The 27466-nt window shown below is 39.8% G+C and overlaps 1 protein-coding gene and 1 long non-coding RNA gene across 3 annotated transcripts in view; one reads left to right on the forward strand and one right to left on the reverse strand.

Moving 5' to 3' along the window:
- The window catches only part of TSNAX (translin associated factor X), a 32578-nt gene extending 16182 nt beyond the window's left edge, over window positions 1–16396 (reverse strand). The window contains exons 1-4 of the mRNA XM_025914997.2: window positions 16218–16396; window positions 15664–15768; window positions 12210–12324; window positions 8587–8717 (exon numbers count right to left, since the gene is read on the reverse strand). Of these exons, the coding sequence (XP_025770782.1) occupies window positions 8587–8717; window positions 12210–12324; window positions 15664–15768; window positions 16218–16233 (367 nt within the window). The 5' untranslated portion in view covers window positions 16234–16396. The remainder of the gene's footprint in view (window positions 1–8586; window positions 8718–12209; window positions 12325–15663; window positions 15769–16217) is intronic.
- A 251-nt stretch (window positions 16397–16647) lies between these two features.
- Window positions 16648–27466, forward strand: part of LOC147575811 (uncharacterized) — an 85158-nt gene continuing 74339 nt past the window's right edge. For both annotated transcript variants that reach the window (XR_015241582.1, XR_015241583.1), the window contains exon 1: window positions 16648–16894. This is a non-coding gene — a long non-coding RNA (uncharacterized LOC147575811). The remainder of the gene's footprint in view (window positions 16895–27466) is intronic.

Genomic DNA, 27466 nt, shown 5'->3' on the forward strand with positions numbered 1-27466 from the left:
ACATCATGACCCAAGCCAAAGTCAGATGCTTAACTGACTGAACCACCCAGCTATTTTTAAGAATACCATCAGATTTTTTTTTCAAAAGTTAGCTTTTTCAGATCCCTGAAATGTTTAAGTAAAATCAGATGTAGGTTTGATTCACATGCCACTCTGCTAAAAAAAAAAATCTACTCTCAAATATATAAATTATACACCGAAAATATATCCATAAGCCTTAGCTTTGTAGAGTATATCCAATTATACTATCAACAGTAAAACTTAAACACCAGTTCACTAATTTGGATTTTGCCTAATTGGATACTGTCTATTTGAACAGGGCTTTTTCTTCAGCACTGAAGAGTATGTGTTCAGAAAATAAGTATTACTGAGTTTTTAATCCAAAATGAAAATAAATTTAATTTAGCACCCTATTACAGATTACTTCTGCTAAATTCCAGAAGGGAACACAAACACATTAACAGTGATGTGCCAAACAAAGTAAGAAATGCCTCCCATACACATATTTCATTTAGTTTTCAAAACAACCCGTGAGGCAGCTACTATTGTTCTCCCATAACAGGTGAGAAAGCTGAAATTTAAACAAGTTGCATACTGTGCTCCAAGGTTACGGATCTAAGGAACATCAGAGAAAACACATAAGCCCAAGCCTGTCTGACAGCAAAAGCTCTCTTTCTACTTCACCTCCGTCAGTTGATTTTATCTGTTCAAAAAGCAAACATGAATGAGTAGAAAAGTTAATAGTAATCTGGGGATCTTCTAAATCCTTCCAAGATGACTCTGCTAATACCAGAGGATCACATTCTCTTCCTATCTCACTTACTCGTGATAGCAATCCCTTAAACGTCTCCTGTCAGCATCGTCAACTCCCTTGTCCCTTGCAGTAATATTCCAACTCTTTTAACAGGAACATAATTACGTAAGGCAATATAAACCGCAAATTTCAAATACATTCTTGTACTATCGTACTACGCTAAACTCTGTTTATTATAAAACTGCTTATCAAGTGCTATAAGATACAGCATAAGTTATTTATCAAATCATTCTGATAACTCTCAAATTATTTCTTGATTTTTAGATGCTGATGGAAAGATCTTTTGCTGCATGTCTTTCTTTATCTAAATGAAGCCACTGTCACAGGCATGATTTGATATCGGGAACATCATCAAACTCTTCCCGTGACTGTCTCCATTAAAATGACAGTCATTTGGTGACCGGGGACCCTGACCGTGTGGGGAGCCTGCCTCCATCTCAGCTTCCAACTCTCTCCACACTCATCAAATCTCTGTTCCTCTCTCATCATCCTCTCTCTAACCCCTGGGATATATATAAAGGGAGTGGAAGAGAAGAAAAGTTTGGACGTCACTTTTTGGGGGGACTGGGGGGAAGGGTGTGCCCAGGACAGATTCCCTTCCCCCAGACCTCTCCCCTATGTGCAGAGACAGTTGCTACCCTCACCATCATGGGGTATGTCTCAAACAAAGCAAAGCTCTGCTGAACCAACCTCAAAGACTATGACACAATCTGAGCACATATGCTTTGCATGAAACACTTGTTTATATCACTGGTTCCTGACAAACCTCCCAAATGCTATCTGCTTGTCCCCTTAGCACATTTCTTTGGAGGTTCACAGATGGGGGCCACAACTCAGCTGCACAACACAAATCCTCACAGCTGCATCTCTGGACTTAAAGCAACTCCCCAGTCTCCCCACCCCTCAAATAACATAATTTTGCAGCTTGCCCCCTAGCTGCACTGCACAAAATCAGAAAGTATGTTGAAGCGTGAAGAGATGTCCTTCCTGAAATTCTCCCCACCTCTGGACTTATTTTAAGAAATAACAGTGGCACCTGGGTGGCTCAGTTGGTTAAGCATCCAACTGTGGCTCAGGTCATGATCTCACAGTTCACAAGTTCGAGCCCCACATCGGGCTCTGTGCTGACAGCTCAGAGCCTGGATCCTGCTTCGGATTCTGTGCCTCCCTCTCTGCCCCTCCCCCGCTCTCACTCTGTCTCTGTCTCTCTCTCTCTCTCTCAAAAATAAACATAAAAAAATTAAAGTCAACAGGTAAATTAAATCCATATGGTAAGAAACCAACCATATCTTATAGTAACTTATCTTGGGCAAGTTGTTTAAACACTGTGAGACTCCCCACTTACTTAGCAGTAAATATAATATCTGTAATTTAGGAATATTGCAAAGGTCACAACATAATATCTCTACCTTAGGAATACTGCAAAGGTCACAAAGAACAATGGCTTAAAAAAAAATCTCTGACACAAAACATCCACTTAACACATCATTCACATTCCTGAATAAGAGAATTAAAATATTAGTTAGGGTCTGAACTTAGTTATGTGCACCAAAATGTCTCAAAATTAAATAATTTCATTATTATCAGAGTGGTATAAACAATTTTTTTCTTTGAGATGGGGAACATTTTCCCCCAACTGTTAATTCCTCCACAGGAGAAAAACACAAAACAAAAACATGACAGAGCCCAACATTTTTTTAAGTGACTTATTTCAAGCAACTAATTATTTGTTCATTTGTTTAACCATCCCTTGGGACAATCTGTAATCTACTCTGATAAGAAATGTGTAGAAAACAGACCTAACTTTTTGTTGTTGTTCAATTATTAGGAGGATACTCGACATTTGAGCTCACACAAGTATCCCTTAGGGAAATGCTCTGCGTGCCATTAGCACTATTCTTAATGAGGAAAAGCACAGAACTCCTTTAGTTCAATGCCAGAATTGTTTTATCTTCGAGTCAAAAGAACAACTATTTGGAGTAACACCAAAACAAGCATTTAACAATTACAAGCAGCAAGCTATTCAGAAGCATCATATTGTTAATGCTTCTCTAGTTGTAAATAACCTTATGGTATCAAATAAAATATCTGTCAGCAAAAATTTAAGTCCCAGATACCTCTTTATTGAACTGCTTTATTCCTTAACTTTTAGAGAAAAGAAAAAAAAAAACTTTGTTTCCACTTAAAGAACCTCATTTTAAGGACTTACTACAGAAAAGTGAGATGTAGGGAACCCTTAAAATTTTAATCCATACGTAGCTAATCTTCCAAAAAAATGACAAAGGGGCCCCTGGGTCGGTTGGGTGTCTGACTTCAGCTCAGGTCACGATCTCACAGTTTTTGAGTTCAAGCCCCGCATAGGGTTCTCTGCCATCGGCCCTGAGCCGGTTTCAGATCCTCTGTTCCCCCCTCACTCTGCACTTCCACCACTCGCCCTCTCTCAAAAAAAAAAAAAAATTTAAAAAATTTTTTAAATATACTGACAAAGAAGAGACAGGGACCTAAAATGAAATATGGTGCTTAAAATAATCCTCAATGATACACTGAAGTGGGAAAATCTAAAGATCGCTCCCATTTTATTAATGCCCTACCTAAGCTCTTTCCAAGAGTGCAGTGTTTCTTTCCTAAGAAACACGACTAATACTCCTCTGGCCTTTTTTTCTGCATTTCTCTGTTTTGTTCTATGAGCCAAGTGCAACTTTCTAGTTTCTTTTCATATCACTATCCATATGGTCCTCGCTCTGGTTTAAAGTCTTTCCTTACACTTTACTCAGTGATGAATGAAGAACATACCAAACACATTACTGGGCCAAATCAAGCAGATCTACAATGTCCCGCCAGAACTTTAAGTTGCCTGGGTTCGTAGGGCTTAACCTTGAACTAACTTGAAATTCAGATCTAAATACATCATCACATGACAACACACCAACACCGTGAGGAAAATATGCAAGTTTTTACCGAAGTGTAAAAGTTTTAAGCACGGATTGAAGTCAAAGTGAAGACAACTGTAGTCAGCTTTTAGTATATGTATTATGTTGCCATGAATTTTTATGAGATAGGCTTACTGCACGATGTGACAGAAAAATGATCAAGCTTATGGAAGTTATTCCAACTCTTGCCTCTAGGTACCCAAGTTAATCGAATGTTTGGAAGGTGTAGAATGGGATTTGGTTACTCTGATGCAGTTAAGACATTAGACCATACTGCTTCTTCAGATCAAGGACTTTCTAGAAACTGAAAGAGATCCAACTTGCTCCCCAGTACCAACTCCACCACCTAGTACAGTCCTTGAGATTATACACGCGTGCCTATTTACACATAGCAGGACCACCGTGACTGAAATCTGCCTGCCATGGATCTCTCTCGTGTGGTCAAAGCTACTACTCCAGCTCTAGGGGAGGGAACAAGAGCACTAAGTCACTGGCACTCCTCACGGCAGTATACTACTCACGTATCAACAAATGATAAACACCACTCCTCCTGATCTCTAGCCACGAAAAGACCTACAACGTCTGTGGCCTGGAAATGCCCCTTTGGGATTCCAGTCAACCCTGAGAACTGACAAAGGTCAACGTGCTGGATGTTTAAGCTTACCTCCTCCCCAATCCACTTCCACTGGAAGAGGCAGATAAAAACTTCAGGAGATCAAAGAGAACAAGGCAAACGTTGCCGCACACGTTATCTGCCCAGCCTAACAACTAGAAATGTCAGGGTGCCCAAGAGAAACCTCACCAAAGGGATTCTGACAAAGGACGTCATTAATATGAATGGTATGGCTGTTTTCACTAAACATGGCACATATTTTCACCACAAGACTGCCATGAAGGGTTTTTTTTTTTTTAAGTTTTATTTATTTAAGTAATCTCTACACCCAAAGTGGGGCTCAGACTCACAACCCTGACATCAAGAGTCACACACCCTTGACTAAGCCAGCCAGGTGCCCCTGCCGTGAAGAGATTATTGATGTGATTTCCCAATACAAAGATCGGCTCTGGAAAAAGAACTAAGAAAACGTCAACAGTGACTTTGTAAAAAAAAAAAAAAAAAGAGTTATAATTTATATATAAGCTGCATAAATCTTAAATATAAATCTCAAATGTTTAACTTAATGAATTTTTACATACGTGTACAACTATGTAACACCACCCAGCTAGAAACAAAACATTTCTATCACTCCAGAAGGTTCCCTCATGCCTCCAGTCAGAAACGCCTGCCCCCAACCTCTACCTCTAGATAACCACTATCCTGCCTTCTAACTCCCTAGATTAATGTTGCCTTTTTGAACTTTACATAAGTGGAATTATACAGTATAGATACTCCTTTGTGTTTGCTTATTTTGCCCAACAGAATGTATGTGAGATTCATACTTGCTGGGATGCATGTTTCTCATTTTTTATTGCTATGTAGTATTACACTGTACAAATATACCATCGTGTACTTATCGACTCTCCTGTCTGGGTCATTTTTCAGTTTTAGAATATTATGACTACAGCTGTTACAAGCTTTCTTGCCTTTGTCTTTTGGTGACACAGGCCTCACTTTTATTAAGGGTACATATCCAAAAGGAATCATACAGTAGGAGCATGTTTTTAGCTAGATACTGCCAAAGTTTTTTAAAGTATATTGTCAGTCTTAGTGCATCTGGGTGGTTCAGTCGGTTGAACACCTGACTCTTGATTTCAGCCTAGGTCATGATCCCAGGGTGATGGGATCAAGCCTGCTTGGGATATTCTCTCTCTCTCTCTCCCCCTTTGCCTCTCTCCCCCACTCATGCTCTCTCTCTCTCTAATAATAATAATAAAGTGGTATCATCAGGAGCCCAGGGGGCTCAGTCAGTTAAGCATCTGACTCTTGACTTTGGCATAGGTCACGATCTCACAATTCTTAAGTTTGAGCCCTATATCTGGCTTTGCACTGACAGTGCAGAGTCTGCTTGGGATTCTATCTCCTGTTCTCTCTGCCCCTCCCCGCCTGCTATTTCTTTCAAACTAAATAAAAATAAACTTAAAAAAAAAAAAAGTGGCATCATCAGTCTTCATAATTAATCATGCCGGTGAGTGAATAGTATCTCATTTGACTTTACTTTGCATCACTCTAGGCAATAATGCTCAGCACCTTTTCATAGGCTTCTTAGCCATATGAATATTCACTTTTATAAGGCCCCTGTTCAAGTTTTTTGTCCAGTTTTTTAAAATGGAATCTCTACACCTAACATGGGACTCAAACTCATGACCCAGAGATTAAGAATCACAAGCTCCACCAACTAGCCAGCCAGGAGTCCCTGTCCATTTTTAAAATTGCTTGTCTTTTCGTTGATTTGTAGGAATTCTGTATGTGTCTTTTACCCAACACATAAATGTAAATGTCTTCTCTCAGACTTCAGCTTGCCTTTTCAACTTAAGAAAAGGTGGTCTGATAAATGATGTCTTAATTTTGATGAAATTCAATTGATCCATTTTTCCGTCAGCAGTTAATGCTTGTGTCATCTTTTAAAATTTATTTTGATAGAGAGAGAGAGCATGAGCATGGGAGGGGCAGAGACAGAGAAGGAGGGAGAGAATCCCAAGGTGGCTCTGCACGGTCAGTGTAGAGCCCGACACAGGGCTTGACACGGGCTCGACCCGGCTCGATCCGCAAACTGTGAGACCATGACCTGAGCCAAGACCAAGACCAGATACTCAATGGGCTAAGCCACCATGGTGCCCCAATTTTTTTTTAAGTTTATTTATTTATTTTGAGAAAGAGAGAGAGCATGCGTGCACCCATGGGCAAGTGAGGGAGGGGCAGAAAGAGAGAGAGAGAGAGAGAGAGAGAGAGCCCCAAGCAGGCTCTGCACTGTCAGCACAGAGCCCAGTACAGGGCTCAAACTCACGAATTGTGAGATCATAACCTAGGCCAAAACCAAGAGTAGGATGCTTAACCAGTGACTGAGCCACCCAGGCACTGCAATGATTGTGTCATTTTTAAAACATCTTTTCTGCTACAAGATCATGAAGATATTATCACGTTTTCTTCACGAGGATTGTCTCAGCTTTTGCTTCACCCATCTCACCGATACTCAGATCTTCTCTCCCAGCCGTGCCGAATCTGTCACAGTCAAGGTCGTGCCACATGACAGTACGGACTGAGTTCATTAAACCTTTTCCATTATATGCGCTATTACTTAAAAAAACAAATCCCTGGTAGTAAATAACAATGACAGAAATGTACTATAATGAGTCTTCATTAACTGTTTGAGTTATCACTTCAGTTTCTAGTAATACACCCCAGCTTTAACTGAGGTGAGCAGGTACTTTCTTTCACTAATATCAAAAGACATTTCAAGTGGTTGCCAGAGGCGGGAGATGGGCAAAATGGGTGAAGGGACTCAAAAGGTACAAACGTCTAAAGTCCTAGGGATGCAATGCACACACAGCATGGCAACTATAGCTAATAATATTGTATTGCCTACTTAAAATGTGCTAATAGATCCTGAAAGTTCATCATAAGGAAAAATAATTCTGTATGTACAGTGATGGATGTTAACTAAACTTATTTTGGTGGTCATTTCATAATATATACAATGTACCCCTAAAACTAATATAATGTTATATGTCAGTTATACCTCAATAGAAAATACACACACACACACACACACACACACACACACACACACACACAAACAGGTGACCCTTGAACAACAAGGGTTTCAACTGCAATAGTCCATACATATGTGGATTTCTCAATAAATTAGTACAGAACTATAAATGTATTTTCCTTGTGTTTTTCTTAATAACATTTTTTCTCCTACTTTATTGTAAGAACACAATAAATACACATAATATACAAAATACATGTTAATAAACCGTTTACATTATTGGTACAGCTTCCAGTCAATGGTTGGCTATTGGTAGTTAAGTTTGGGGAGTGTCAAAAGTTTTATGTAGATTTCTGGCAGTGCAAGGGGTCAGCGCCCCTAATCCCAGCATTGTTCAAGGGTCAACTGTACATGTAATCATTGGGCAACAACAACAAAAGACATCTGAACATACTACAGATTGACATTTCTGAAAACAAGTGAAATTATAAATGTTCACCCTAAAACTGGACATACACTGAGCAGATACCACATAAACTCATTTCTCATGATGAAATGCCTGGAGTTCAGTGGAATCTGCTATTTGATAGAAAGAACATATAATTTCACATACTTCTATAAATCAACCTTTGAATTTGTCTTTCTTAATTATACAGTACCTCTCCTGTCAGTGAACTCACATTAAAAAAAAAAGTTGAAGAGAAAAGAACCAAGCACTTCGCTATTTATGCGATTCATCTGTATATATTTGAAGTGATTCGTGTTTATATAAAACCCAGTACTATCTTAAAATTCCACTATGGAGTCGCCCTGCGACATGTTTGAGTCCATCTGGCTAGGTGATACATTCCCTGAAACTGAAACTTAGAGCCACCAGTAAGATATCCCCATAGTGGGAAATGCGACGTGCCTTGTCTGAATACACCCTATGCCCTCAAGGCTAAAGTTCACTCTGTTAGGTCTTTTTTCAATTACTTTATTAAGAGCTATCGATGACTATTCTACTCAGAAAAATAAAGCCAATTTAATGTTTTTGGATTACCTTTACATTATTATGCAGAAGTCCCAATTTTTAAAAGCTAATAATATTTCACCAAGTGTCAATTAAAATTAACACAACCCACACAGAAATCATGTAACACACTGGTTTAAAAAAAAAAAAAAAAAGTTACCACTGACGTGAACCTGGACTTACCTGTGGTAATGGCTCTATGAAATTGATGCATGTCTTCTCCTGAGAGCTCCTGGGCTACTTGCAAGATCTTTTGTCTAACACCATCCAATTTCACTTCTGATTCTGTCAAAATCTCTTCCATATCAGGAGCACTATAATCAATATACCAGCCAGATGCTTTGTTAGTGAAAAACTGAAATCATCTAAATATCAATAAACAGGGGCACCTGGATGGCGCAGTCGGTTAAGCATCCGACTTCAGCTCAGGTCATGATCTTACAGCTTGTGAGTTCCAGGCCTGCGTCGGGCTCTGTGCCGGGCTCTGTGCCGACAGCTCGGAGCCCAGAGCCTGCTTCGGATTCTGTGTCTCCCTCTCTCTGCTCCTCCCTCCCTCTCTCCCTTTCTCTCTCAAAAATAAATAAACACTTAAAAAATTTATAAAAATAATAAGTATCAACATAGGACTGAATTAATATTGTATCTGGATGCTTCTAACTCAAAACCATAATTTTATTTTATTTATTATATTTATTAAAAATACGTAAAATCAGGGGCGCCTCGGTGCCTCAGTTAGTTAAGTGTCTGACTTCAGCTCAGGTCATGATCTCATGGTTCCTGGATTCGAGCCCCGTGTTGGGCTCTGTGCTGACAGCTCAGAGCCTACAGCCTGCTTTGGATTCTGTGTCTCCCCCTCTCTCTGCCCCTCCCCTGCTCATGCTCCGTCTCTCTCTCAAAATTAAATAAACATTAAAAAAAAACATATGTAAAATCAATTTAAGAAACAAAACAGATGAACATGTGGGAAGTGGGGGGAGGGGGAGAGAAGAGAGGGACATAAACAAGAGACTTAATGATAGAGAACAAACTATGGGTTGATGGAAGGAGGTGGGTGGGAGATGGGACTAAATGGGTGGTGGGTACTAAGGAGGGCACTTGTGATGAGCACTGGCTGCTTATGTAAGTGATAAATCATTGAATTCTACTCCTGAAACCAATATTCCATTTGTTAACTAAAATTTAAATTAAGAAAAAAAATTAAAAAATCAAATCAAATCAAAATATGTAAAATAAAAAAAAAAAAGTAAAATCAGAGGTGTCTGTCTGGCTCAGTCAGTAGAGCATACGACTCTTGATCTCAGGGTCATGAGTTCAAGCCCCACATTAGGCACAGAACTTTAAAAAAAAGTGCATAAAATATGAAATCTGCTCACTGACAGTAGCTATCTTTGGTATTATGACTGACTTCTTTCATTCGGTATCTTTATTTTTCTACAATTTATTCTGAAGATTACTATTTTCTAAGTTTACTATAATAAGAATTTATTATTTTTGGTAGAGAAATCCTTATAAGATGACTTTACAAAATAACATGGCTTTTTCTAAAATATTAAGATGCTCTGCCACAGTTCTATTATTTCTTTAAACCAATGAATATTGATGTCAATTGTTTTTAAATTGCAATATGTATTGAAAAACTGTTCATAATTAATCAAAAGTGTTGCTTCTTTCCATAAGCTCAAGTTCAAAAACAGTTTAATTTCCTTTAGGGGCGCCTGGGTGGCGCAGTCGGTTAAGCGTCCGACTTCAGCCAGGTCACGATCTCGCGGTCCGGGAGTTCGAGCCCCGCGTCAGGCTCTGGGCTGATGGCTCAGAGCCTGGAGCCTGTTTCCGATTCTGTGTCTCCCTCTCTCTCTGCCCCTCCCCCATTCATGCTCTGTCTCTCTCTGTCCCAAAAATAAATAAACGTTGAAAAAAAAAAAAAATTAAAAAAAACAAAAACAGTTTAATTTCCTTTCATGATATAAACTGAGAACTCATTAAAAAAAACAAGCAAAAATTTTAGTCAGGTTAAGATGAAGAAAAGGTTAACAGTGCCTAATTCCAAGAAATCTATGTATGGCAAATTCACTTCCACTTAATAGAATAAAAACTAAACTATTAGAGAGTTATCTTAAAAGTTGCAAATGAGTGAATAGAACACTTCAGTAATATTTTTAATAATAAAAAATGGTAAATTATATTTGGATTTCCCTAAATGCTTTATAAGATACATAGTGCAAATCCTTCTAGCGGCATTTGTAATTTGTAACAATCTCTCCCTGGGCATTGGTGGGAAAGGCACTTTCTTTTTTTTTTTATTTATTTTATTTTTTTTAATGTCTTATTTTATTTTTGAGAGAAAGAGCACAAGGTGGGAGAGAGAGAGAGACAGGGAGACACAGAATCCAAAGCAGGCTCCAGGCTCTGAGCTGTCAGCATAGAGCCTGATGTCAGCACAGAGCCCCACACGGGGCCTGAAAGCATGGATGCTACACTGACTGAGCCACCCAGGTGCCCCAGGGTGGGCACTTTCTAACCTCACGTAAAACAGAGAAGCAAAGAAAGCTGATTAAATGAAAAAGGATGCAAACAAAGAAGCAAAGGTGAAAGACGAAGATACTCAGCTGCATTCATAAGAAATTCCTGAATCTTTAAAATTTATTTTCCTCCTCTGCTTAGGCTAGTTTAAGCTGTTTTCTTTTACATACATACAACCAAGGAATCTAGGATATATACAGAGCCTACGTAGAAAAATAAAATAACAAAATCCTACAGAAAGGAATTTCAAAGAAAAGATGCCTCAGAGCTGTAGGAAAAGGAACTTTCAAAAAATTAGTCAGTAGTATCATATGCTGCAAAAATGTAAACTAAGAGTATGTACTAGATTTAGCAATATGAGGGTAACAAGGGCAATCTCAATAGTTGTGAGGCAGAAAAGCAGATTGCAATGAGTTGGAAAACGAATGGGAACATAAATAAAGCAGATTTCCACATTTATCTAATATTGAAATTTTGCACATATCACCTAAGTAAAGCTTTAACGTAATAAGCTCTGGTAAATCACTAGAAATTTAATATTTTCACAAACAATACCTGTATCACTGAGTGCTCTTAACAACACAAAATTCCTAGTTGCTCTGAAAATAAGAACTTTCCCTTTTGGGGAGCCTGGGTGGCTTAGTTAAGTGTCCAACTTTGGGTCAGGTCATGATCTCATGGTTTGTGGGTTTGAGCCCCACATTGGGCTCTGTACTGACAGTGTAGAGCCTACTTAGGATTCTCTCTCAAACAAAAATAATATAAAAACAGGGAGGGGGACAAAACATAAGAGAATCTTAAATATGGAGAACAAACAAAGGGTTACTGGAGAGGTTGTTGGGGGGGGGGGGGGGGAATGGGCTAAACAGGTAAGGGGCATTAAGGAATCTACCCCTGAAATTCTTTTAGCATACTGTTGCACTATATGCTAACTAACTTGGATGTAAATTTAACAAAAAGAAAAAAGAAATACCTATTTCCTTATAAATCAGAAAACCAAAAAAAAAAAAAAAAAGATTCTCTCTCTCTGCTCCTCCCCCACTCACACTCACTGACTCTCAAAACTAATACTTAAAAAAAAAACTTTCCTCCCTATTCTGATTAAAATATTTATTCTTAAAATCTTCTTGCTGCTAACATCCTCCAATCCCAGTATTCATAGAATCAATCACAGAATCTTCTAACAGCTAGGTACTGTCCACTGAAGTATAAAGCATTACAAAGTACATATATAACACGTATCAAAGTGTATGCCACTGGAACAAATTTTAGAGACATTTACTCACCTTGTAATTCTATGGAGGAGAAAAATTGTCCTTTTACTTTCCACAGTTATATCCCGACTAAGTTTCACAAGTCTCTCGTATTTGTCATGTCTTGCATCAAGTTCCTGCTGAAATGCTAAGAACACATTATTACAACCATAAGCATGCATATTCTATACTTTGAGCCTATCAAACATTGTTGATAGGCACAATAGAGCAACTATTATTGTTATTCGGCACAACAGAGCAACTATTATTTACTCTATTTAACTCTTATCTATTTACTCTTAAACTATTTATTTACTCTTAACTATTATTTACTCTATATATAAGACATAAAATATAAAAATAAAGAGCAAATCATCTCATTTACTTTTAAAGCATTTGGAAATTACAGACTGTGTTCTTTAACACAGGTATGCTTTAACTGGGTTTTGCCACTCACAGCCTCACAATAAGATGTATATACTGTAAAAAAATACCCCATCTAGTAAACATGAGATGGTTATCACAGAACTATCACACAGGACTTTAAAAATTCCTTCCAATTACCTAAGTTACATAACATTTTTAATCACCTTGTTTTAATCATATGCAATATTATCTCCCCCTCAAAAAAATTGATTTCATTAAAAAATAAAAGTTTATAACTTTTTTTTTTTAAATCTTTTTTTCAACGTTTTTTATTTATTTTTGGGACAGAGAGAGACAGAGCATGAACGGGGGAGGGGCAGAGAGAGAGGGAGACACAGAATCGGAAACAGGCTCCAGGCTCCGAGCCATCAGCCCAGAGCCTGATGCGGGGCTCGAACTCACGGACTGCGAGATCGTGACCTGGCTGAAGTCGGACGCTTAACCGACTGCGCCACCCAGGCGCCCCGAAAGTTTATAACTTTTAATGACATCAACTTTCTGAATTTCCAAGCCCTAGTCACTAAAATACCCATAAACCACTTAACTCTTAATTAATAACTGCTTTATTTCAGAAGCATTGTTACCCCAAAGACCCAGCAAACTGCCTGCCCTATAGGGAGCACCCAGATGTATTTTGCATGAATTAAAAAAACCCAAAACTTGAATAAACTATTAACCAAATAACAGGCTGACAAGGACCAAAGACACCTGCCCTTTTATTATTGAGATAATAATTAAGTTCGGATTTTGTCTATTTCAAGACAATCAAAAGTTTTTACTTATTATGAACATTAATGACTACTGTGAATTAAATACCATGAATACAAAGTTATATAAGACAAACCCTATCCTCGAGCTTAGTCCAGTATAAGACAAAATTGTAAATAAGTAAATAAAATACACAATAAATCTATGTAAAGGTTTGGGAAAGCAGGGTCCACATTCTTCTTGTTCACTCCTAACACATACTAGAACATGATAGATGATCAGTATTTCATGACTGAATGGATGAACGGATAATTAATAAATGCAATATCTGTCAATAAATTTGCTTGAGAGAAAAATCACAAAGGCTTCAAAGGAAGAAGCTACTTGAGCGGGGTCTTGAGGAAAAACCACAGTTCACCAGATGGACAATGGGGGTACCAAATGAGAAGCAACCCCGAGCTTAAAGAATTACATGTGAAAAGGCACAGAAACGTACAAAAGCAACATGTGCTTGGAAACAAGCAGCTGTGTCAGATGTGCCACAGAGTATCAGGATGGGGAATAGGTGGCCCATTGCAGGTTTTCCACTGTGTATACAGTCCTATCAATACACTCTCTAATCAATCACAAGTGGTCTTACACCTCTGAAGATCACTGTAAGTGCTGTGGTGGTTTTAAAACATGCCTGCACATTAAGGAGGGCACTTGTTGGGATGAGAACTGGGTGTTATATATAAGTCATCAATCACTGGGTTCTAGTCCTGAAGCCAAGACAGTGTATTTTTTGAGAATAAAAAAATAATAATAATAATAATAAAGATGTGGTGTATGTACACACACACACACACACACACACACACACACACTCTCTCTCTCTCTCAATGGAATACTATTCAGCGATGAAAAGTAATGAAATTGTGCCGTGTGCAACAATGTGGATGGAATTGGAGGGCATTATAATAAGTGAAATTAGTCACAGAAAGACATAGCATATGATTTCACTCATATGCAGAATTTGAGAAACTTAACAGATGAACATAGGGGAAGGAAAGGAAAAATAAGATAAAAAGAGAAAGGAAGGCAAACCGTAAGAGACTCTTAAATATAGAGAACTGAGGGTTGATGGGGGGACAGTGGGTTAAATGGGTGATGGGCATTAATAACGAAGGGCACTTTTTGGGATGAGCACTGGGTGTCATATATAAGAGATGAATTATTGGGTTCTACTCCTAAACCTAAGACTATACTGTACATTAACTAACTTGAGAACGAATGAATGAATAAAATAAAATATGCCCACAAATTATTCCACCTTCAGTAGGTGGAAACTAATTCCCTTCCCCTTAAATATGAAGTTTTTAAGCTGCTTCATTTCTAAGAGAGGGTAGCAAAAGTGACTATGTATCATGTCTGAGATCAGGGCATAAGGACACTATGGCTTCCTCCTTGCTCTGACTGGGGGAAGCTAGATGCCGTAACATCAGGACCCTCAAGTAGTCCCATGGAGGAGACCATGTGAGGAAGTGAGAGCTGGCTGTTGGCAGAAGGCCTAACTTGCCAATTGCTGTGGATCCTGCAGCCCCAATCTAGCCTTCAGATGACTGCAAGTTGGAAAGGACAGCTCAAGCCCTCTCAGGTTCCTGAACCACAGAAACTGTAAGGTATAGGAGGGTGGCTGGAGGATACAGGGAAGGAGAATTTTGTTTTAGGGTTTGTTTTGAAATAAAGAGCAACTTGACCCAGTTAAAAGGACAACTGTGAAAAAGTACATACATACACATAAACATTATATATACGAATAGTATATACACAACACGTATATATATGATTTACTAACAGAGTTCCCACTCTGTGCAAAATGTTAAGAGTCAAAACAAAAGTGTGGTCCCTGTCTTCAAAAGTCTGGCTGAGGAAACAAAACCATCACATGCTTAAAAGTTATTAACTACATATATATATATACACATACATACATACATATATATATACACATATACACATACACACACATATATACATATATATACACATCTGACGTTTATTTATATATCAAGTACACAATAATTTTTAGTTATATGGCATGTCTGATGTTAATTGTTTACCTGTAGACCTGTAATGAAAAAAAAAAAAAAAAAGTCAAGACTTCAGTAATCTCGACTTTAATGGCAGACCTAGCACCATAGCCAACCTCCAGGAAAAGTAAAAGATTCACACACCCACATCTTAAATTCTGATGGGCTGGTTTTTCGTTTTTTGGGTGTTTTTTTTTTGCGTGCACAACATGTCTAAATTATCCTTGTTACAACCTCTTTAGTTCTCTTCCCTTCGTCAACTTACATTACAGAGAACTTACATTTGAAGGCCAACATCACAGGTGAAGATGAATTAACATCCTTCCCTTCTCTTCTCTGGTTATGTGGGAAATTGTCATGCTTCCTTTTCCTGAACCCTCCTGATCCTTATGTAGAGAAGGAGAAAAAAGTTGGACAGGGCTCTTCCACCAACAAGACTTAGCAACGTAACGTCAGCTAACCCCTTCCTTCCTCTTAAACCAGCGTCCACGGGGCTCTCGCCTTAGAGGCTTTCCCAGCGGACTCGCAGAAAACCAGCCTTGCTTTTTCTCCCCAAACCTTCAGCTCACCTCACTCAGGCTTCCACCAATGGCTTCCCTGATCTGGCACAAGGTGGAGCAATTACCGAACTAAGATTAAAAATAACAGGTCTTTAAGAAAAAGAGAGGTGTCAACAGGACCAATGTGGCCGGGAAATCACCGGGGCCGCCGCCTCCCCGAGCCTGCAAGGGGAGAGGGCATCCCTCAAGGGTGAAGAGAGGTGGAAAATCCGACAAAAAGGATGGAGATCCTCCCCCTTTGAATAAATAACGCCCAGTGCCGCCGAGGACGCCACCTTCTTTGCTGCTCATGTCGTCACGGCCTACGGTGAGATGAGCTGAGACTGAGGGCCTTGGAGCGAGACGAGTGCGCAAGGTGCCGGCCGGAGACCTGCCGAGGAGCCCTTTGCAGCCGGCCGACGTCTACGCACTGGCCGGAAGCGCGCGGCTGCAACCACTCACGCCTCTCCCTCCGCCCTCGCACACTTCCGGCCTGCACAACGGCCCCCTCCCCCCGTCCCTGGCTCCGCCCCGCGCACGGCCCGGGGACCTCGCGCCCGCTCTCTGTTGTTGTGCCTGCCCTCTGCTGTGCCTGAAGACAGAATGCCTTCACACACTTCACTGCATGGTCTGTTAATAAAACAGACGACGGAAGCGAGGCGTGTGTGAAAGTGGAAAGAGGCGGAATATGTACGTGATTTTTTTTTTTTTTTTCCTCCAGGCTGCCTTGGAACACCCCCGCGTTTCCTCCGTGTGGACCCAGCCTTCCGCGCGATGGGTAGTGGGGATTGTAGTTTGCCCGCAGCTGCTGGCCCTGCGGCTGTCCGGACCAGGTTATGAGGAAGAGCGAGCCCTCGATCACCAATGGGAAGGTCTTTTCAGCCTCGAGGCCGAACCTTGGGGAGTTGGGAGTTTACACTTTCCATTCCTGGGCGTGACACCTGGAGGTCAAATGATGGAGATATGAAAATCAGTAAGCGTTCTGTCTGACGAGGGCAAAACCCGCCTTCTGCGCTCCTCCCCCTTGCTCCCCGCCTGTCTCCCCGTTTCTGCCCCCTTCTCCGCCCGGTCTCGCTTTACTCCTTTTTCCTTGTGTCTCTATAGCTAGACGGCCTGCTGGCTCCGCCACTGAGTGGCTGTGCGACCCTGAGGGTAGTTAACTTCTGTTCCTCAGCTTCTTTATCTGTAAAATAGGGATAGAATGGTACCTGCGTCCTAGGGTTATTTGAGGACAAAGTGAGTTCATGCTAAGGCTCTTAGAAGAGTATCTTTTCGCATAGTAAGTGCTCAATTAAATATTAGCTTTGATACCCTTCTCCCAACGTCGCCCTCCAAAAAGAGAGAGACAGAGAGAGAGAGGTTGGTAATAATAATAATAGGTGTGCACCACTAAGTTGAGAGCTTTTTATTTGGGACAGGTACTGCCATATCTTACTAGACTTACTACTACGAGGTACCACCACCCAGAACCCATAGCGCTTGTAAGTCTCTGTAAGTGTTTTTTTGAAGAATGAGGTTCGTGTCATCAAGATGGGTAACTAAGTGGCAATCCAGCATCTTCTAGATAAAACTCAGGGTAAGACTTGGTAAATTGGATGGCCTAGGCCTAGTGGGGAAAACACAAGTATATTTGGTGACGCTTGTGGGCACGTGTTGTACACACGGTCTTTCCTCCTTGTTAATTTAGGAGCAAAGAAACAGTAAATGAAACAATTTGGATAGAACATGGCGGTATTTTCGAGCCGCAGGCCAGAGTGTGTCATAGGAAGGTTTTCTGCCCTGGGTAAGCTTTAGGGCCTCTCCCAACTCCGAAGCTAGAAGGTAACGACCATCCATCCATACCTTTCTGCATACCTACTGCTCTCTGAATACGTGAATTGATTAACCAAATTCCTTGTGGATTAAATAGGCTCTGAAGACTCTTGCTTTGTAGATTTTGGACGAATAATTCTGAGTTTGTGGGAGGTCTGCCCCTGCTAACATCCACCAGTGTCCTCCTTCCCTGATTAGAGATGACTTGACCATGGGGGCAGGGGGGTGGGGGGGGAACCCCTCTGATAGAAATATAATCATTTTAATATATCTCCCTCTAGATCCAGAGAAGCCCATAATTTACAAACACTTTTAAAGTCAGTATTTATTATACCACAGTCTGAGAAAGGGTATTTTTTCCTAATTCTGCTGGACTGGCCCCTCTGAAGACCTCAACTGTCCAAAAAACATAGATCAGCCATATTCATTCTCTTTCTCCAGCCACCACTCCTGTTCAGCTGTTGACAGCTGTGTAACTCAAACTGCTTTTCACTGCTTCCCATAACGATTAGAACACAAAGTTTCATAACCCGTGATGACTTCTCAAAGTACTTCAGGGACTCTTTGCCAGCACTTATTTGCATAGGCATTGCTCCAGGTGTCCCATCTGTAGCTGCCCTTTGGGGAGGAAATACTTCTCAACCTTGGGTAACCTGCAGAAGGTAACTCCACCTTGTCTCCTTGCTCTGTTGCTTCAGATGCATGCACATAGTGTGGGTATTTGGCAAAACATATTTTTGTTCGCTTTTCAAGGAGAACTACCACCCCAAGTTGGGAAGCAGAAGGTAAAACATTTTCAGCAAGAAATGTTGGTGTGGTTTTCGGAACGGTTTTCCTTCCCCCTCTTATTGTTGCATTCCCTTTGCCCACATTTGACTCCGTAAAGCTCTAGGCCTTTGGAGCACACCTGTGTTTATAAATCCTCACATTTGTCACCTTTGTAAGGAAAAACATCTGATATCAAAATTGGTTTGAGGTATTAAAAAAAAAAATCACATAATCAACTAAGAGGAAAAATACAGGCTCTCAGGATATTTTCTATTTTAGCTTTTGCGTGGTTATGTAGTTATTAAGTAAATTCCAGTGGAGGCGGGGGGGGGAGGGATCATGGGAAATTGCTAGAACCTTCAGGGACCAGTTTTAAAGCAATAACCATAATATTTAAAAGATACCTATAGGGTCTGAAGGGGTATTGTGAAGTGTATACATACCAATTCACAGATTTATTTTTCAAGCAATGCTAGGACATGATAGGAGAAAAGGATTTTCCTTCTAGTTCTTTACTGGAGAGGGAAGCTGGTATTGGAGGGAATAAAAAGGGATGGGCAAAACCACAATGAGATACCACTTCACAACCACAAGGATGGCTATAATAAAAATAAATAAACACAAGTGTTAGTGGAGATACAAAGAAATTGGAACTCTCATCATTGCTGGTAGGAATGTAAAATGGTGCAGCAGTTGTAAGAAGACTGATAGTCTCAAAAAGTTAAGCACAGAATTATCACATGACCTAATAATTCCACTGCCAAATGTATGCCTTGGACACGGATGTTCATAGCAGCACTGTTCACAGCAATGAAAATGTGGAAACCAGCCAATGGCCAGCAACAAATGGATAGATGAACAAAATATGGAACATCTTTGTAATAGAGTAATACTTAGCAACGAAAAAGAATGAAAAACTATCCATGCTATGAGTGAACCTTAAAAACATGCTAAGTGAAATAATCCCATTCCAAGAGGAGCACGTAGTATAGGATTGCATTTCTTTGAAATGTTTAAAATATGCAAATCTATACAAAGCAGATTGGGGTTGAGAGGCTTGGGAGACGGCGATAGGAGAAGGATCGCTAAAGTGTATGGGGTTTCTTTTTGAGGTGATAAAGATGTTCTAAAATTGTGACGATGGTTGCACATATCTATGGATATATTGAAAACTTGTATTTGTCGCTTTAAATCAATGGAATTGTAGATAAATGAATTATATCAATAAAGCTATGAAAATTTATTTTTTGAAAGAATGATAGGAAACATTCATTTCAAATCCTGTAACTATATCCTGGTAGATATATAGACATACTTCAGTGTTACTGAGGAAGAGCCTTAAACAGTACAGCTTCAATTTATTTTTAAAAATCTATAATTGGGGCGCCTGGGTGGCTCAGTCAGTTGAGCGTCTGACTTAGGCTCAGGTCATGATCTCACAGCTCGTGAGTTCAAGCCCCGCGTTGGGCTGTGTGCTGACAGCTCAGAGCCTGGAGCCTGCTTCCGATTCTGTGTCTCCCTCTCTCTCTCTGCCCCAACTCACTCGCATTCTGTCTCTGTCTCTCTCAAAAATAAATAAACATTAAAAAAAAATTTTTTTTAAATCTATAGTGAAGAAGATGCCAAGTACTTTTAACCTTACAGATTTGATAATGTTCAACCGACATTTCCATGCCTAATTTGTGCCTGGCAATGTGATTTGTGCCATAGAGGACACAACCATTTTCAACTCCTTCAACAAATCTTTGCATGAACAGAACCATGCACAGGTACTGTTCTAAGGATTGCTGATTCCGAGGCACATGAAGTTTATTTTCTAATGAGATGAGACAGATGAGGACACATTAAGCATATAGTATTAGAAAGTGATCGTTGCTATAAAGGAAAATAAAGTGAAGGCAAGAAAAAGAGATGAAGGATAGGGTTGCCAGCGGTGAGGGTGAGAGTTGCAATTGACAGAGGGTAGTTGGGAAGTACCTCACTGAGAAGCGGCCATGCCTTGCAAAGAGCTGGAGTATTTTTCCTTCCCTGTGTGCTAGTAATTCTTCCTTTTCTCTCCTATATTATTCTTCTTTCTCCTGTCCTCTACTGCGTCATTCCCATCACCATACAAACTTGCTGCCCTATCATCCATCTTAAAAGAGTCTGCTGACTCCACTTCTATCTCCAACTTACCCGCCATTTCTCTCCTCTTTGCAGTAAAACCTCTACAATACCTCTAGTCCCATTCTTCCTGGGTCTGTCCGTAATCAGGCTGTCACTGCTCAGAAATTGCTGTTGCCAATATCACTAATGACATCCACACTGATAAATCTGGTTAGCCAGTTTAATTAGCCAGTTCTCAGTCCTTTGTCGTTCCTTCTCATCTCCCCAAACCGAACAATCAATTGTTCAAAAGACTTCCTCTCTGATACACTTGTTTTCGTATTGCTCTCATTCTGATGGTTTTAAATGCCATCTATAACCTAATAACCCCACTTTATGTCCCTACTGCAGAAAATTCATACCAGCTCAAACCCATATCCCAGTACCTTATTCACATATCTGAACATATCAATCCCCCAAAACCCAGCTCTTCAGCATTATTCCCTATTTCAGTTAATGTGAATCTCTTTTTCCAATTGACCAGACTAAAAAACTATAGTCCTCCTTGACTCCTCTTTCTTTCACATTCTACATCATGTTTGCTATGGACTGAATTGCATTCCCCAAAATTGCTATGTGGAAGCCCTAACCCTCAATGTGACTATCTTTGGAGATAGGGCTTTTAAAAGGAGGTAATTAAGGTTAAATAAGGTCATGGGGTGGGGTCCTAATCTGATAGGACTGATGGCCTTACAACAAGACAGGGTGGGGGGGATCTCTCTCCGTGAGCATATACCAAGGAAAGGCCATTTGAGGACACAGCAAGAAGGTGGCCATCCGCAAGCCAGGAAGAGAGATCTCACCAGAACCCGACCATCCTGGAACCCTGATCTCAGACTTCCAGCCTCCGAGTGTGAGAAAATAAACACTTGTTTATCCATTGTTTAAGCAGCCCAGTTGATGGTATTTCGTTACAGCAGCCCAAGCAGACTAAGCCACTATTCCTTACCAAATCCTATTGGCTCTACCTTCAACATATATTCAGCTTACAACCAATCTCCTATTCTATTATACAATAGTAGAACCAATTCTATTATCCTCTTCCCCAAGCTACCATTATCTCTTACCTCAAATACTGTAGTACTCTCCTAACTGAATGTACATGTCAATCCTCCTCATCAAGAGGTGGAGTCAGTTTTCTCACCCCCTAAAACTGAGTTGACCTTTTGATTTGTTTTGACTAATACAATGTGGGGGAAGTGGTACTGGGTCAGTACCTAAGCCTAGATCTTAAGAGACCCAACAGCTTCCCTTTTAGCTCTCTTGGAACCTTAAGCCACGTAAGATGTCTGACTATTCTATGAGAGAGGCCTGAGCAGCCCCCCTTCCTTAAAAACCAAACCATCTGAGGTGCCAGACATGTGAGTGAAGCCATCTTGGACATTCTAGTCCCAGCTGAACTCCCTTCTCAATGCAACAGAATGAGAACACCAGCGATCACCACCATGGAGCAAAAGAACCATCCAACTAACCCACAAGAATCATGAAAAATAATAAGTCATGTTAAAGTCTTTAAGTTTTAGGGTAATTTGTTACGCAGCAATAGATAACTGATACACACTGGTGTCCGTTTTCAATTTTGCCAACTTTCAGTCATTTTTCCACACAGCACTTAGTGATTCTGTTAAAATATACATAAATGGTGTTACTCCTCTACTTAAAACTGCAAGGATACTCACATCCCTCAGAGTAAAAGTCAAAGTTATTACAAGACCCTACATAATTGGCACCAACCACCACCTCATTACCTTGTTCTCATCCACTGTTCGCTAACTCTACTCCATCCTCTTTGGCCTTCTGTTTCAAACAGGGTAGACATAGTCCTGCCTCAAAGCTTAGCATCTACTGTTCTTTTGGCATGGATTGCTCTTTCCACGGATTTCTCCAAGACTTGTTCTTTTCCTCCTACATATCCTCACTGAAAATAGAGGATGCCTTCTGTGGTAGACCAAATAATGGCCTTCCAAAGATGTCCAGATCCTAACCACCAAAACTTGTAAATATGTTACCTTAATGGCAAAAGTGACTTTGCAAATGTAATTAAATGAAGGATCTTGAGATAGGAAAGTTATCCTGGATTATCTGAGTGGGCCCAGTGTAATCACAAGCATACTTATAAGTAAATGGGGGAAGCAGAAGAGTCAGAAAAGGAGATAAGACCATGAAAGAAGTACAATGATGAGGTTACTGGCTGGAGGCCATGAGCCAAGGAATGCAAAAAGCTTCAAGAAGCTGGAAATCACAAGGAAGCAGATTCTTCCCTAGAGCTGTAGGAAAGAATACAGCATTACCAACTCTAGATTTTAACCCAATAAAATTTTGACCCATTTCTGACTTCTGACCTCTAGAACTATGAGATAATAAATATGTGTTGCTTGAAACCACGAGTTTGTGATCATTTGTTATGGCAGCAATAGAATCTATCTACAGACATAGATTCCTAGTAATCCATGTGAAATGTCCCCTTTATGTCCCTATATCCCTTCCTCTATCCCTTCTATATACATTTATATGTATGTATGTATGCATACATTTATATGTATATATATATATACAAATATATAATACATTTTATTAGTTATTTTATTTATTGTCTGATCTCTTTCACTAAAAATGTAACATCCATGTGTATAGGGATTTATATCTGTTTTGTGCTTTGCAACATCCGCATTGTTTAAATAGCATCGGACACATAATGCACATTAAATGCATACTTGTTGAATGAATGAATGAACGATTTATATACCAGATTTGTGCAAATGTATGTATATGCACACACTATATGCCTGTGATCATTGTTATAAAACTTAAAAATTGGGGCGCTTGGGTGGCTCAGTTGGTTAAGTGTCTGACTTCGGTTCAAGTAACGATCTCGCGGTCCGTGAGTTCGAGCCCCGCGTCGGGCTCTGTGCTGACTGCTCAGAGCCTGGAGCCTGTTTCAGATTCTGTGTCTCCCTCTCTGTCTGACCCTCCCCCGTTCATGCTCTGTCTCTGTCTCAAAAATAAATGTTAAAAAAAAGTTTTTTTTAAAAAAAAACTTAAAAATTGGAAATTACTGGGGCGCCTGGGTGGGTCAGTTGGTTAAGCGTCCAACTTCAGCTCAGGTCATGATCTCACGGTTCATGAGTTCGAGCCCCGCATCAGGCTCTGTGCTGACAGCTCAGAGCCTGGAGCCTTTTTCAGATTCTGTGTCTCCCTCTCTATGCCCCTCCCCCACTCATGCTCTGTCTGTCTGTCTCTCTCAAAAATAAATAAACATTAAAAAAAATTTTAATTGGAAATTACTTAAATTATTATAATGTCTGCCATGTTTAGTTAAATTTGGATGTACTCATAGAATGAAATACTATGTTGACTTTTAAAAGAATAAGATAGATTAATGCATTTATGTTAAAAGATACCCAAGGTACATCATCAGAAGAAAAAGGCAAATTGCAAACCAGTATTTAGAGTGAGATTTTATTTCATAAATTTTTAAAAATGTAATTTAGGACACATGTATATGTGATTCCCGGTATCGTAATCTGAGCTGAAATCAAGAGTCGGAAGCTCAACCGACTGAGCCACCCAGGCACCCCCACATATTACTTTTATAAAAGAAAATACAGGTTTTAAATTTTGTTGTAAAGATGAAAGCAAATATGTCTCAGTGTTAAAAGTGTTTTTTTCTAAATGATGCAATTATGGGAAGTTTTATTTTCATTTCCCAAATTGTTTTTAAGTGTGCATTATATTTATAACAAGGGAGAAAATATCATTTGGAAAAATATTAACAGTGTTTGTCTTTGAATGTCTGGATATGGGGATTTTTTTTCCTCTTCTCTCTGTATAATTCAAAGTTGCTATCACAAGTTTATTGCTTACTCCAAAATGGATGGAGTGAACTTTTATTCCTTTGTTCTGCCCCGCATTCCCTCCTTGCATAAATTACCCCTTCACACTCTGGTTTTAAATTGCCTTTCAACATTTCTGATGTGGCTGCTATTTGTTCAATATTCCAAGCATAGGTTTTACTAGTCAAGAATTGATAGTAATGTTGGGGCACCTGGGTGGCTGAGTCGATTGTGACTTGAGCCAAAACTGACTCCCAGTTTGTGAGTTCAAGCCCCAAGTCAGACTCTGTGCTGCTGGTGCAGAGGTTGCTGGAGGTTTTCTCTCTTTTTTCCTCTCTCTCTGCCCCTCCCCTGCTGGTTCATGCTCTCTCTCTCTCTCTCAAAATAAATAAACAATAAAAAAGTGATAGTAACAAGAAAAGAGCATTCACTGGGGAAAACTGGACAGAGACTCTCACCTGTCCCTTTGGGGCTCTTCGAAGAATTATCCAAAATGTCAATAGCACAGAGATTGAGCAATCTAGCACTAAACAGGTAGAGGGTAGGAGGTACTGGGTAGGCGCAAATCTACTAATCACCCTTGACCATCAGAAGGAAATAGGATTGCTGCTTCACAGTATATGCTGGGAGAAGTCCAGCTAGAACAGTGATCCCCAGGGTCCTTTGTTGTATACTGTGTGCAGTGATCAAAATTATCAGCAGATTATTGTAGTCCTTTACAAGTAGCACCGCTAAGGATTTAAGCATTTACGCCCCACAGAAAGAAAGATGTAGGTTGCCCCATTAAGCAAAAAACTTCAACCAGCCACAGTGTTAGCCAAAGATATGCAAAATGTGGAATACATCGTAGGGGAGGATAATGCAAGTTATAGCCTCAAGACCAGCTATAGAAACAAGAACGTAGTCTCTACCTCCGTTTCCTTGCTGATGTATCTTACATAAAATTTCTTTCTTTCCTCTTCTTTACCCATGCTATTGTGTCAACCTATGGTGTAATAATAATTGTTACATTTGTTGTTTGTATGGTGATGGTATGGACCATAAACTAGGATAGAAATGAACTAAGAGGATCTTGAACTCAGGGAACAGTGGCCCAAAATATCCCTTGGAATATTTGTCTTCCAATTCCATCGGGCGGCACAAAGATTAAATTCAAAATAAGAATTTCCTGAAAAACTGAACCTCTCTGAATGCCTAAGAATAGAAATCACAAACTCTGGATAGCACAGAAGTCTCCAAAAAAATGTATCTGCATGTAGATAACTAATAGACACAGAAAATTAAGAATCTCACTGATGGCTATCATAGGCAATTTTTTTTTTTTTTTTTTTTTTTTTTTAGAGAGAGAGAGAGAGCAGGGGAGAGGGGGAGAGAGAGAGACTATCCCGAGCAGGCTCTGTTCTTAGCATAGAGTCCTGATCTCGATCCCACAACCTTGGGATTATGACTTGAGCTGAGATCATGACCTGAGCCAAAATCAAGAGTTGGATGCTTAACCACCCAAGCGCCCTGAAAAAAATGTTTTAATGTTAAGGTAACCAAAATGGGTGAAGGGGAGTGGGTAATACAGACTTCCACTTATGGAATGAATAAATCGTGGGAATAAAAGGCACAGCATAAGGAATATAGTCAGTGATATTGTAATAGTCTTGTATGGTGACAGATGGTAGCTACAGTTATGGTGAGCACAACATAATGTATAAACTTGTTGAATCACTGTGTTGTACACTTGAAACTAACGTAACATTGTAAGTCAACTATACTCAAATATGTGTGTATATACACATACGTGCATACGTGTGTGTGTGTGTGTGTGTGTGTGTGTGTGTGTGTGTGTGTGTATACATATATATACAAATGTGAATGTAATCTAAGTCAGGTGGGAGTATGCTACCCTTTCAGGAAATTATCAGTGAATATCAGAGTTTATTTACTTATTTAATTTTTTTTTTTTAGTGTGTATTCACTTTTTGAGAGAGAGAGAGAGAGAGCACCAGTAGGAAAGGGGCAGAGAGAAGAGACACAAAATCTGAAGCAGGCTCCAGGCTCCGAGCTGTCAGCACAGAGCCTGACATGGGGCCTGAACTCACTAACCGTGAGAACATGACCTGAGCCAAAGTCGGACACTTAACTGACTGAGCCACCCAGGTGCCCCAGATCAGAGTTTATTTCTTAAACATGTTTTCCAATGTTTGAGGAAGTGGGGAGGAACTAACAGTTGCATTTTCAGGATAACCTCTAAGTACGAAATCATATGAATAGACTTCAAGGGTTGTGCTTGAGTTAAAAGTATATTCCTCTTGGGAATGGTACAGCCACTGTTGAAAACAGTATGCAGGTTCCTCAAAAAATTAAAAATAGAACTACCCTATGGCCCAGCAATTGCACTACTAAGTATTTATCCAAAGGATACAAAAATGCTGATTTTAAGGGGACATGCACCCCAATGTTTATAGCAGCACCATTGACAGTAGCCAAAGTATGGAAAGAACCCAAATGTCCATCAACTGATGAATGGATAAAGAAGATGTGGTGTGGGGGCGCCTGGGTGGCGCAGTCGGTTAAGCGTCCGACTTCAGCCAGGTCACGATCTCGCGGTCCGTGAGTTCGAGCCCCGCGTCGGGCTCTGGGCTGATGGCTCAGAGCCTGGAGCCTGTTTCCGATTCTGTGTCTCCCTCTCTCTCTGCCCCTCCCCCGTTCATGCTCTGTCTCTCTCTGTCCCAAAAATAAATAAACGTTGAAAAAAAAATTTAAAAAAAAAATAAAAAAAAGAAGATGTGGTGTGTGTGTGTGTGTGTGTTATATTATATATTAATATAATATATAATAATAATATATATTATATATAATGGAATATTACTTGGCAATGAAAAAGAATGAAGTGTTGCTATTTGCAAAACATGGATGGAACTAGAGTGTATTATGCTAAGCAAAATAAGTCAGAACAACAAATATCATATGATATGTGGAATTTAAGATACATGTGG

This window comes from Puma concolor, chromosome D2 (assembly GCF_028749965.1).
Source record: "Puma concolor isolate L17-30 chromosome D2, mPumCon1.1.hap2, whole genome shotgun sequence".
Lineage (NCBI taxonomy): Eukaryota > Metazoa > Chordata > Mammalia > Carnivora > Felidae > Puma > Puma concolor.